The 13,288-nt window shown below is 47.1% G+C and overlaps 1 protein-coding gene across 1 annotated transcript in view; it reads right to left on the reverse strand.

The window, feature by feature from the left end:
• LOC146202850 (uncharacterized) overlaps positions 1-13,288 on the reverse strand; it is a 426,668-nt gene that overhangs the window by 9,933 nt on the left and 403,447 nt on the right. Inside the window, exons 25-30 of the mRNA XM_084602213.1 lie at positions 12,512-12,538; positions 12,397-12,450; positions 10,918-10,944; positions 10,562-10,597; positions 3,589-3,642; positions 846-935 (exon numbers count right to left, since the gene is read on the reverse strand). Coding sequence (XP_084458339.1) covers positions 846-935; positions 3,589-3,642; positions 10,562-10,597; positions 10,918-10,944; positions 12,397-12,450; positions 12,512-12,538 — 288 coding nt within the window. The remainder of the gene's footprint in view (positions 1-845; positions 936-3,588; positions 3,643-10,561; positions 10,598-10,917; positions 10,945-12,396; positions 12,451-12,511; positions 12,539-13,288) is intronic.

The following is a 13,288-nucleotide window of genomic DNA, read 5'->3' on the forward strand; positions in this document are numbered from 1 at the left end:
CTTTCACTAAATTATTTTCTGTGTCCCCAATCGCACATTCACCGCGGCAGGCACATGACGCTTATATGCATCCGAAGCTAATTGAATGGGCAAGCCAAAATGTGGTTTTGCCTACATTATATTACGTGCAACTAGCTGGTTAAACATACTTCAGCTATATATATTTAGTCGTCAAATAAATCGAAGTACACGAAACGAAACGCAGCATCGCTGAGAGCTCCCAGGCGTCGGTTGTTGTAAGCCACTCGCAGCTGTAGATTAAAACGGGCTCTATACAGCTACCATGATTAAATTATTTCTCGAATAACTTTAAACGATTCTCGGCGAATCGCTGAGTTCGCAACTTAAGGTCGTAGCGAACCGTTAGAAAGTCTCTGTGAGCTTTCACTTAACCCTTTAACGGCGCTGGCTACATCATAACACGCCGGCTTCTTTATAGTCTAAAATAAATGGCAGCGATAAAGGAGCAAGACTGCGAATGCAGTCAAAACAATGCGGTGACAGGCGGCCTAGCACAGATCAGTATGCGCCCCCGTGGACAACCGTTGTAAACCGATAAGCTCAGCCTTACTCGTCCTAGAGCTCACAAGGGTGCACAATATTCTATTCATACCTCTGGTCTATATTCCGCTCAGTTCTGTATTACACTGCACCTTAAGAGCTCTTTTTGATATCGAGTCGATCATTCAGATACGTCTTACACGCTCATAACATTTGCGGTAAGTGGGTCGCTAAGGTCTTCCACTTGAATGAAACGTCACGTATCAGACGTATCGGCGAGGGACCCGTCAACAAGAACAAGTATTCAAGACTCTGTGATAATAATTGCATCGAATGCCACGTACTCCTAACGTGTTTGGTGGCTTCCAACCGCATCCGGGTAGAGGCAGGCCATCCGGGCCTAGCGGGCATGGTGCATCCAGTCCAGGTACTCCCTGCAAGCAATGCCAAGAGACTCAGGTTTAACACTGAAACTTCGGCTCTGCGACGGCTGAAAACATGCCCGCGGTCGCCTACCTCGTTGTAAAAAACAAACAAACAAACAAACAAAATGAAAAATTAAGTTTTTGAAGGAACAATACCAGCAGACTTCGTCCTAAATGTGATCGCAGCGGTTGTTGCACTTTAGGGCGCCTGTCCGAAGAATTCTCATGGGAGTCCCAAGACCTCGCCTATGAATATAGTGCGCTTGTCATACCTGCGCAGCAGCGGCAGGTGTCATCATTGGCCACTAGAAGAATTCTCGCTCTCTGACCCCAGTACAAAGAGACAGCTGAGTAAGTTGTCACTAGACAAAGGCTCCCACGTGGAATATGACGCGTTGTGAACATTGCTGCCCAGACGACGAGCCTGAATGCGCATGCATGCAGCTCCTCCTGCTCTGTGAACAATGGTCACCCGGAGAGCGGATCATAATGCTTTCGTGCATCTTGAAGTTTTACTGATGTCGATAATTAATGCTACACTTAGATATTGCGAATTACTCGGTAGCGCTTTTTTTTTTTCTATTGTGATATTGTTGTTATGGCCTTGAAAGACCGCTATGATAATAGCTGAAATAGCTTGTGTGTGCCTTGGGTCATGATCCGTTTACCCAAATCGCAAAGGTCCGCAGCTGTAGACATCGCCACAAGAAGTTAAGTATGCGAAATAAACATCGGCCACTGTTTTAACCGTGACCACGTTCAAGATTACAAGTCCTTACTGAGAACCACATTACGGCGTATATGTCTCCTCTATAGCGGACGGTTACGCCTTTTACTGAACTGAACGCCTTTTACTGTACTCTGAGTAACAGTGGTTGCCGTAGCGCATCAGACGCTATTCGGGCGAGTATTTCATGCAAGATTTGACCATTTACCGCTTCATAGCCTTAGCTCGATGTGCGAAAGAGAATTACAATGTCTCAATTAAGATAAACGTTCCAGGAACATTTATACTAAATGCGTTCACAGTCAATCCCAAGTGACATGCTCTTTGGTCACCCTTTATGTTCTTCGCATACGTGCGACATCCTCGACGTTCTAGGCAGCACCTCTGTATCGCCGGCATGAAACGTGGCTGGAATTTCCCTCCGGGATTTGTCAGGCGAGTTCTGCTTGCGCATTACTGTACGGCAGTCGTTACGAAGTGATGTGTATATATTGGCGCCAGGAAAAGACATCGCGACTTTTCACATTCGCTAACGAAAACTGTCCTGTAGGATGTCACGAGCGCCCTCAAATTAAAGGATAAATACGTTATGGTACCGGAAGTCCCTGATGACGTCACACTCATCACAGCTGGATCCGACACGGCTATCGTATTCGAAACCGGCCTAATTGCGAGCTCGCGGCAGACCTCTTACCCGTTTGGGCGACGAGAAAACCCAGTATTGTCATCAGTGCCTGGCCGCTGCTTCGGTACATACTGTACGTGCGCTTACCTGCCCCGTCTCTCATTGCCTTGCGTTAAGGCGTTCGCTCGTTAAAGCAACAACTGCAGGGATTCCTTTGGGACCATGGGCTTTCTACGTCTTCAATATTGTGCTATTGGCACGAAGACAAACTAATCAGCCAAATAATTTTCTTTCAGCTTATTGAACTTCTTTCGTGCGCTATTCCTTGCATCCCATGAGCAACGTCATTCTGAACACTCTCGCCTCGGTTAGGAGTGCAACCAGGCATGACAAGGGGCGTGCCACTTGACGAAACTGCTGAACTAAAGTTTTCTGCGAGAAGAAAGGACTGGCACTTTTCGCGCAGAAATATCACGAATGTGTGACGAATTTTGTGGGTGCATTGTGGAATGAATGGCGTTCTTCGGTAATTAAGCATACTATAATTTTCATGGCTAGTAGTTGAAAGGACCTCTTTGCGTGTCTTTCCTCATTATCGTAAGTTATTCGCTCCCTGTTTCCGTGATCTATGTGATCTTACTTTTTTTTTAATTTTTTGCATATGTTTGAGTCTAGCAGGACCAGCTATAGTACCTGCGACCAACATTCCGAGGAGTTTCGTGCAAGCAATTCTTAAATCTCTTAACATTTAACTTATATCTCTTAACATTTAAATCTCCCGACATTAAGTTTAAATTAAATCCTCCATGCAGAGTCTCCTTTCCAGTGTGAAAGGGGGACTTTCCCTTTTATCGTTGCACGAGTAAATTGTGTCTTCTTATCCCCGTTGTAAAAGCATCTTTTTTTGTGCCTCTCATTATGTTGTATGATTACGCACGTAGCACAGACTTGGTCACAGAATGAATCCTAGAGTGAGAGAAAAATAATAATAATAAAAAAAGAAGTTCTACATCCTTTGTGCCAGCGCAATTCACTTTCGGCTCACTAATGACCGGCCCTCCTGCATTGGCTTTGCGCTGTCAAGAGACGATGCCGCAGGCAACTGCCATAGAGGCTTGCCCGCCCCTCTCAGCGCTGTGCTCTCCCTTTAGGCCGATGTTAATTTTCTTGTCAGCGAAGCATCGACCAGAGGTGAATACGCGGGGCTACGCTAAGAAACCCTCCATCCTCCCCCACACTACCCCTAAGCCCTCCACAATTTCGCGCCAGAACAGAGCAAGGTATTGATATGCAAAGGAAGCGATGTTTACTTGATCGCCTTTATCGCCCTTGTCTCCTTTCTTTCCACGCTTCCCACGGGGTCCCTAAAGACAGAAAGAGAAGAACAAAGAAGGCACAAAAGTGAGCGACTCTTGATTCTTCATGCGCAGCGGGGGTGCGCCGGCCCTGATTGGCAGAGACGTCGCTACCGCCCCCTCATCGCCTTTGTGTCTCCCCCACGTCCGGCGCATCCCACCCGAGGAGCATCGCACTACTGCCGCGCAACGCCTTGTCTCACGCAGCGATAATAGGGGGGAGTGCAGCGCTCAGACAGGGGACAGACATGGGAGCCCAACTGAGGCTACGAGGCGGGTGAAACGGGCACGAACGACCTCGGTGCCGCGGAAAGAAAAAAAAAAAAAAAGTCAGTTTGCATGCGTTGCACCGTCGTAAAGAACCTTATACAGCCGGTCTCCCGCGGTCATATTCGCCGAGTTTATTTTTTCGCCTTCCTGCCTACGCCTCAGCGCGGCGGCAGCCAGATCGAACAACAGCGAAATGAAGGATTGGGAACTCTTGTTGCCGTCGCTTCTGTCCCACCGACCTCGAAGCCTTAAATGACGTAAATAATTTACAACCGCCATAATTTCAGGCTCATGGTGAGATCGAAGCCCAACACGCGTAGGCGGACACGTAGGCGGAACTCGTCCATCGTGGTGTGCGTTAACAACTGCCTAGACTGACAGCATACATGGCGCATATGCGGGCGTAAAGGGCCCTCCTTTTTACAGTTTTATGAGTAGAAGTTCTCGTGGCCTCTTTCCGAGTCCTAAGGAACCTGACCACCACTCTGTTTGCACAGTGGCTAAGGACTACACTTTGGTTCGCACGAGTTGCCTGCAGTGGTTTGGAGACGTCTGAGCCGCTAAAAGAAGCAATGCAAAATGGAGGCCCTACCGAGTGTCCGACAAGTTGGGTGGAAAACCTTAATTTTGTAGTTTATGTGCCTCTAGAGTTATTTAAAATGACGCACAGCATGTGGAGTACTTGTGCATATTTTATAAGAATAGGCATTCTTGCATTTCGGAAGCACAGTCCACTTTCATTCAATATTGAAGGAGGAAATATTTTTTTCCTTTACAATAAGTCCCGCTTAGTTGCGTGCGCTGACCGTTCACATGGTTCATGAAGAAATGGTCATCCACAGGCAGGCCTCATCATCCAACGTTCTTCCTTGTTGTACACACAGCTACTCATGGTGTAATTTTAAACGTGCCAATTAGCTGTCTCATTCTACTGCACATCGTACTAAAATGTACCGATGACCGTCATTTTTCTGCATGAAAGAAGTATTCTGGTCCCGGGCTGGCCTTCTAATCGCGAAAACAAGCTGTGAAATGAAAGCGTTGCTATTGTGCTTCCTAATATAGCATGCATTTGCTGGCACATCTGTTGCCCATGTTTTGTTCGGATTATTTTCTATGTGCAGTTCGGTCGCTGGGGAAACGTAAGTCTTGCATGCTGAGCTGCACGCAATTTGCACATACGTAACTTTCCGTTAATACTTGTTCAATTCTTCTATCAAGCGTACCAGTGTCTTAGCATCGTGAATTTATAACCAAATTTTATTTTATTTTTTTTTGCAGCATTTTCGAGGTTTCATCGGGGGTCATTCTATTTTCTCATGAAACAAATGCTACAGCACAGTGGAAGATAGGCGCTGCCACTCACTCACTCACTCACTCACTCACTCACTCACTCACTCACTCACTCACTCACTCACTCACTCACTCACTCACTCACTCACTCACTCACTCACTCACTCACACACACACACACACACACACACACACACACACACACACACACACACACACACACACACACACACACACACACACACACACACACACACACACACACACACACACACACACACACACACACACACACACACACACACACACACACACACACTCACTCACTCACTCACTCACTCACTCACTCACTCACTCACTCACTCACTCACTCACTCACTCACTCACTCACTCACTCACTCACTCACTCACTCACTCACTCACTCACTCACTCTCCGATTCATGTAGTTACAGCGCTTGGCTACTAAGGCGGAGTGCCCAGGTTTTAACCCGGCCGTGGTGGCCTCTTTTCAACACATGGAGACGAAACGCAATAGGCGTCCGTGTGTTGTATACGATGTCAATGGACGTTAAATATTTATTTCCAAGTGGTCAGAATTATTCCAGAGCCCTCCACTACGGCACTCCTTACTGCTTTCGCTCTTACCTTATTCATTTCCCTCACTGTACGGCTCAAGTATCCACCGAGACGGGATACAGTTATCGCCCTTTTCATTGCTCGAGGAGCTATGGTTTTGTTCTTTCACTCAAAATGAATAATTCCGGCTCTGTATTGGGCCTTCATATTTGCTGGAGCTTATCGATCACTCAAGGCATGTTCAAGAAAGTCAGGCGTTTTGAACTAATTTGCAGCCCTGCACTACGGCGTCTCTCGTCAAACATGAGTCGCTTCGGGACGTCAAATCCCACAAACACGGAAACATTTCCAGTTACGTCGATATGGGCCATGAAATACTACGGGCCTGTTGGCAAAGACAGACTTGAAGCCGCGGCTTGCTATGCACCCACAAATGCCCTTGCTACGGGCTCAATACGGACTTCCTAAAAGAAAGTGTCCACTGCCCTAGTCTGCCTTTGTTGACGGTGTTCTCTGCGCATGCGGCGGCTGTGCATTTATGATCACGTTATATCCGACCAAAGCAGTCTTCCTACTTCCAACGTAGGCACAAAAGTTTGTCAAATGCAGTATAGTGAAGAAAAGAGATGATGCTTACAAAAGATTCGTACATATTTATTATATTCTAGAAATAAACTTCCATTGTGTTATTTCTGAATGTATTTCGCTGCAATACTTCCATTTTACTTTTCCAGGAGTTGCTTGGGGCGTAATTGTCTGGTTATAGATCGCTTACTTTTTTATCTTTGGATCCTTTCATGGGCGCGTACAATTGCATTTATTTCCCGCTTGTTCTAAATTATTGCTAACTTGCTGTCAATTTCAAACGACATGCTCTGCGGGTACTTGTATCTGTGCATATTTTATAAGCAGCGGAGCGGACGTAAGGTCCCTACAACTGCTGAACTGGCTTTTATCCGCGGCCACTACTCTGGGATGAAATATCATCAATTTCCAGTGCTTTTCAGAGGATTGCAATCGAAAGATTTGTAACATTTGGCGGTCTAATGACTAAAATGAGGTTTACCGTCCCCGAGAGAGGCAATACTGACAAAGTTGTCGAAAAATGTAGTGTGCGCGCGAGCCGAGGAAACTCGCGTACGACTCCCTGTTATCGACAGTTGCGAATATGTCGCTATGGTAATCCTCCTCCTCCTCTTCCTCATCATAATCATAATCATCATCATCAGCTGGACTATACCCACTGCAGGGCGATGGCCTTAGCCATTTTCCTCCAATCAATCCGGTCATGTGCTAACTGCATCCACTTGACCCCTGTGAACTTCTTAACCTCACCCACCCACCCAACTTTCTGCCACCCTTTGCTACGCTTTCCTTCTCTTGGAATCCAGTTTGTTACCCTAAGCGCCAATCGGTTATCCTCTCTTCGCACTACGAGTCCCGCCTATGCCCATTTCTTCTTCTTGATTTCCACTAGAATGTCAGTAACTTCAGTTATTTCTCTGACCCACTCCGCACGCTTCCTATCTCTTAATGTTACCCCTAACATTTTTCGTTCCATAGCCCTCTGAGTTGTCCTCAACTTAAGTAGAACCCTCTTGGTTAGCCTCCACGTTTCAGCCCCATAGGTGAGTACAGGTAAGATGCAACTGTTGTATACTTTCCTCTTGAGCGATACCGGTAAGCTGCTAGTCATAATCTGCGAGTGCTTGCCAAATGCGCTCCATCCCAATCTTATTCTTCTTGCTACTCCCTTTTCATGGTCCGGATCTGCGGTTACTACCTCTCCTAAGTAGACATATTCACCTACGACTTCCAGTGCTTCGCTACCTAACGTAAACTGCTGTTCCTTCCCGAGGCTGTTGAACATTACCTTAGTCTTCTGCATATTGATTTTTAAGCCTACCTCTTTACTTTTCCTGTCTAGGTCATCAATGATTATTTGCAGTTCATCCCCCGAGTTACTTAGCAAGGCAATGTCATCAGCAAATCGCAGATTACTGAGGTATTCTCCATCTACCCTTATCCCTAACTGCTCCCATTCCAAGTCTCTGAATACTTTCTCTAAGCAAGCTGTGAATAGATCGTGTCTTCTTGCCTAACACCTTTCTTAGTTGTAATTTTATCACTTTTTTTTATGCAGAACTATGGTTGCTGTGCAGCCACTATATATATATATATATCTTCCAGTACTTTCACATATTGCTGACTTATCCTGACTTATCCCCTGATCTAAATTGGCCCCATAGACTTTGAAGCGTTCAGTACCGTATGTTGAGGATAATGACTGAAGCGCAGCTCAATACCTCGATGCCAGTGAAAAAAAAAAAAAAAGAAAAACAAAGAAAGAAAAATGTATTCCAGAATGATATAGGGAAAGAATATAGAGATATTCGTAGAAGAGTAAAGTTGACCTCGTGATGTGGTCAAGCAATATGCCTAAATTATTTCATTTAAATATCTTTACATAAGCTTCATCCGTCGTCTGAGGGACAACAAATATTAAAGGGCCTTAAGAGGAGAATGGATAACAGTTCCTCTCGTATAATTTGCCTCTCATCGATTGCCCCATCGTTTTTTATTTGTTATTGTTATCGCTAGTGATTGTTTGACATATTTGTCATTTCGTAGTCATGCCTAGGCAGTCATTGTAATCATTATCACTCATCGCTAAGCATTTTTATTCTTTTTCAGTCAGTTGCGCTCATTTCAAGTCGTCGTTTGACATATTGGTTGTTTCGCAGTCATGGTGAGTCATGCCTTGCCACTGTAGTAATTACCACTCATAGCTAAGCATTTTTACTAATCTCACATTAGTTGCGGTCATTTCAAGTCGTCGTTTGACATATTGGTCGTTTCGTAGTCATGATGAGTCATGCCTAGCCATTGTATATAGTCATTACTGCTCATCGTTTAGCATTTTAACTCATTTCCAATCCGTTGCAGTCATACAAGTTTCCGTTTGACATATTGGCGATTACAATAAGTCATTATTAATCATCATTATTAGTCATTATCATTAGTCATTAACCACATCAGTGTCTCGATGTCTATTTTATAACTATTATTCATTACCTATCCCCACCAATCATTTCATTCTTAATCTCCCTCCTCACACGTCCGCTATTTGCGACTGACACATCAGCGTACAGCTCGCGCGCACAGATTTTCACTCCATGAGCCCAGAAAGGCTTTCGCTTTAAAAAGCGAACCGAGCTGAGGACAATTTTGACAGTTGTAAGAGTGTGCAAACACAGACTGTGTGGTCACTCAGAGCTTTCTGGACTCCATGCCTTGGCTTTGTCAAGCAGTGATCGGAAAAAGGGGCTTGCGCACCAAGTACCGATGATGGTGCATTATTGTAAATGTAATTTTTTTTTTTTGAATTGGTGCCTTATTTAGCCATGAAAGCCCTCAATATCAGCGATACTTTCTCGCAGTGCAAGAATCAGTTCTTGGCCGAATTCGCTACGGGAACAAAAAGTGTGACTTAATATCAAGATAAACTTGGTTGTATATTGGGTAAAAAGTGTGACACTGTTTTCCCATTGGGTTAACGTTCAAGATTTAGTATGGTAAAACAAATCGAAGTAGAAACACTGTGATATCACATCTTTTTGTTCACTACTTTATATACAGCCCGCCGTGCTCGGCAGCTCGTTTTGCATCATCAGCGCTCCAAATCTCTCGATTGTAAGATAGGGTTTCCAGGAGTGCTAGTGGGTCCCCCTATACAGGTAGCTGTATATTTTTGGTGAGCGGTGTTGATGACTGCATCATGCAAGGCCCATAAGTCGCTTGTTTGGAGAAAGTCTTGCGAAGATACGAGTCTGCATTAAAATATATATACCTTCTTCTCCCATTACCCCTCTTCAAGTCAATGCTTTTTAAATAAGGTCGGGCCAAGCTAAACAGATCCCCCCTTTTTTCGTTTCTTGTTCGTTAATAATGCTGAGGGATTTACCTAGACGGATTATTATATATGCTGAACAGCAGCTAGATTATTGGGGATTTCAAGCTATGTAGTGCAGTGTTGTTGTTTTTTCATGACATTTCACACACACAAAAAAAACCTCGGAACTTGTGTAGATTTGTTTGTCTTTAGATTTTGAACGACAAACCCGTCGGGATTTGAACGAGACAGAGGAAAGAGACAACGCTAGCGCAACGTGCACCACACTGAAAACGCGAAGGCAAGAACCTGCTTTGGCGGACTTCCAACAATGCGATCCCATCATTTCTCTTTTACATTTTGCTGTTACCACTAGCTCGTCGTCTCGCGACCATGAACCAGACAGCCCGCGGCCAAGTTCGACTAAAATACACACGTGCCAGCCATTCACAGCTGCTTACAGCAGAGCTGCGCCCTGACGGTGCCAGCTCCGGCCTTCTGCATGGCCGCTCCCAATAGGCGTCGGGCTCATACCCCAACCCCTGGCGCATGAAGCACATCGACCCAGACTACGACGGACAACATGTGTGGGAACGGTGCAGTGACCGCGTAGACTTAAACCAAATGCTGTGTGGTTGTGCATCGAGCGACGCCTACGCCAAGATCAAGGAACGTTGGGACAAAGTGTTGAAAAGTGCTTCACTACATGATCAGCCTCGGGTTGTCCAGGAGGCCCGCGTGGCGGCGGAGAGCTTCGGGCTCTCTGTGCCGACGTGGGAGCTGCCCTCTACACCTGGCGCCTAGCCGAGTGTCCTCCAGGACCCCTACTGTGGGAAATAAAGTTTTGCCAAACCAAACGTGCAGTATGGAAATCGGGGAAGCGAAGCCGCACTTACCAATATGCCTGTCTCGCCGCGGTCTCCCTTGGGTCCCTGCGAATGGAGTGGCAAGAGGAAGAGAGCGTCAGCGGTTGCCGAGCTCGGACGCAGTAGCGGGAACAGGAGGTCAGGGTGGGGATTCGCAAGCACCACAACACACAGTCACGCACGCACACCGAGAAGTGAAGCAACGTGAAACACTGCAGGTCAGCGGCCAACAGCGCAGCAGCCCCCGGCATGCACACGGCTGTAGCAAACAGGGGGAAGGGGTGGAGGGCCGAGGAAGGGAAGAGGCTGTGTCGCGAGGGGCTGTGACCGCGCGCGCGCCAGCGGCGCGGGGGTTCCCACAGTCTAGAGAGGAGCTTCATAATTACCGGTAACCCTGGGATGCCGTCGGTGCCCTGATTTCGGAAGGGAAGAGGGTGGTGGAGAAAGAAGAGACGGCTCGTTAGACGGCGGCACTGCGTGACAGGCGGTCGACGCACAGACCTAGCCTGCCTATACCCGATGGACTAACCAAATAAACACACACTAAGAACTCTGGAGAAAAGAACATTCACAAGCGCCAGACCACAGCTGGGTTCCTTCGCGACGCTGCCAAACAGAGGGGTGCATTCCGCCTCAAAACAACAACAACAACAAAAAAAAGTACATTGAAGGCGAAGGAATGCAATCGCTGCCTGGGAACGTGGTCCTGTTTAGTAGTGCTATTCGCCATATGCTATTCGCTCTTGTTCGGTTTTAAGCGCGAGGCCTATCGTACAGACACCACTTGCATCCAGCAATGATTGCTTCTCAGCACCACGAAATGCATGTTTTCTTTTTTGTTTTTCTTGTTTCCTAGCACTAGGTTCTTAAGTTTAGAGGAAAACCGAGTTTATCGCTGCACAGCTTAGGAATTTAGCCACGAGTAGTTGACACTGAATAGTTTTGTAACGTAATTGATTAGTTTCGATACCAACATTTTTTTTTTTCGCAGTTCAGCAGTGAATTATACTACACTTGAGTGAACTGCACACTACCGCGAAGCAGTCATGAAGAAACGATTGTTTCGCAGAAAAAGCGGTATTAGAAACTATGAAATCGGCCGAGAACAGCAGCTGATGAAGCAGCGTCGTTGATTAGGACAGGCCCGAAGCAATTGCTTTACTGAGTATTTTGCCTAGTTTTCAACGGGACGTTTGTTTACGGCAGACAGAAGCAATGAATGATGACGTGGGAATTTCTCACTCACATATCCAGGTAGAAGTTTATTTGGGAACAACGCTTAGTATGCGAGCACGATGAACTGCACCGGTGCAGTCGTGTTGCAGCGTATTACATTAGCACAGCATGATATCGATAAGTTAGCCCGACAGAAAGGGTACTAGCCACCTGAAAGTAGCTCTCTCGTTGAGAAAACCAGTTTTGAGGCACTTTCTTTAGCACGATTCATCCCAAGACAGAAATCCCTCCTGGGGCCACAGGTGCCTCATCCTAAAGCATGCAGCTATTTAGGCGTTACATGTACCTACCCATTGAGCCGTGTTTTCATTTTCGTGATGTGCACGCCCTGATGTTTGCAAGCTTGCAGAGCCTTTGAAAACATAACTACGTTCCTCGTAATAATAATAAAAAAAAAAAAAATGTGAGAGAACATGAAGTGAATTGGGCTCAAAACTCCTTGCGAGAGCCTCGCCAACGAATCGATTACTGTGACTGGAAATATTCCGCCAGCGGCTCAACCATGCATCAGCCTTGTACACAGCTGCGCACGTCGAGCTGGCGCAGTGCGAGGGCCCCGCTACCGCACCGGGGCGCCGGAGGCAGCGGTCGTCGCGGAGGAGGTCGCCAGAACAGCGTTGCCAACTTACGGGAAGGCCAGGCTCTCCTTTCTCCCCTTTGTTACCTGGAGCGCCACGTTCACCCTGCATCGGAAGCGCGCTGTTTACCGCCTCCCCAAGCTGCTGCCGCGCAACGTTGCTTTACCTTCATTCCGTCCAGACCCGGCGGCCCCTAAGGATGGACGGAGAGAGAGAGAGAGATAAATGGGTCAGTGGACGGCGCCGGAGACCACGGCGCGAGCCACAACGCGATGGGGCAGGGGGTAAGTTTGCGAGGTGGGGCTGAGCGTTTCAGTCATACCACAAACAATCACACCATGCACCTCGCCAGAACGTGTTAATGGTACACGTGTGCTCCCATCACCAGTGGCCTGTCTCACACCCGGCGGCTCTCCTGCAAAGATGCGTCACTCGCGGCAACAGCACGGTTAGTCGCTGGAACGTGCAGCCGCGCCGGCGGCAGGCTGCGGGTGGACACACGCGTCACGATGTGGCTGAGGCGTGGTGAACTGACGCGACTTCGTGTGGCTCTTCGAGTGGGCGGTGTTCATGACAGTGTGATAATTCTTTGTCGTTGTTGTAGAAAGAAAAGACGAGCTTTTCGTTACACGAATGGCGGCAACGATGTGCAGGCTTCAATACTTTTTCTCCAATCTACTGTGTAGGGCGTGCTTACATATGGTAGACGTCATGCAGGTGAACAGCTCCTCGTTTGCCGCCTGCTGTGGAAGGGACGGCAGTTTGCAAAAGCCGCGAGTGGCGCGAGAAAGCGTGCGTCCTCGCTTGCATTTGCCGCCTAATTGCTGTGCACTTCCTCCTACGGCACATCCTTGCCACTTATTACTCTCAAAGCACCGACGAAAGCGTTCTGCACGCCGGCTATGTTCACAGTAGCAAAGCAAAAGCATCCAGGCAATCAAGT

Source organism: Amblyomma maculatum, chromosome 1, assembly GCF_055883805.1.
Source record: "Amblyomma maculatum isolate TAMU_Amacu chromosome 1, ASM5588380v1, whole genome shotgun sequence".
In the NCBI taxonomy this organism is placed as follows: Eukaryota; Metazoa; Arthropoda; class Arachnida; order Ixodida; family Ixodidae; genus Amblyomma; species Amblyomma maculatum.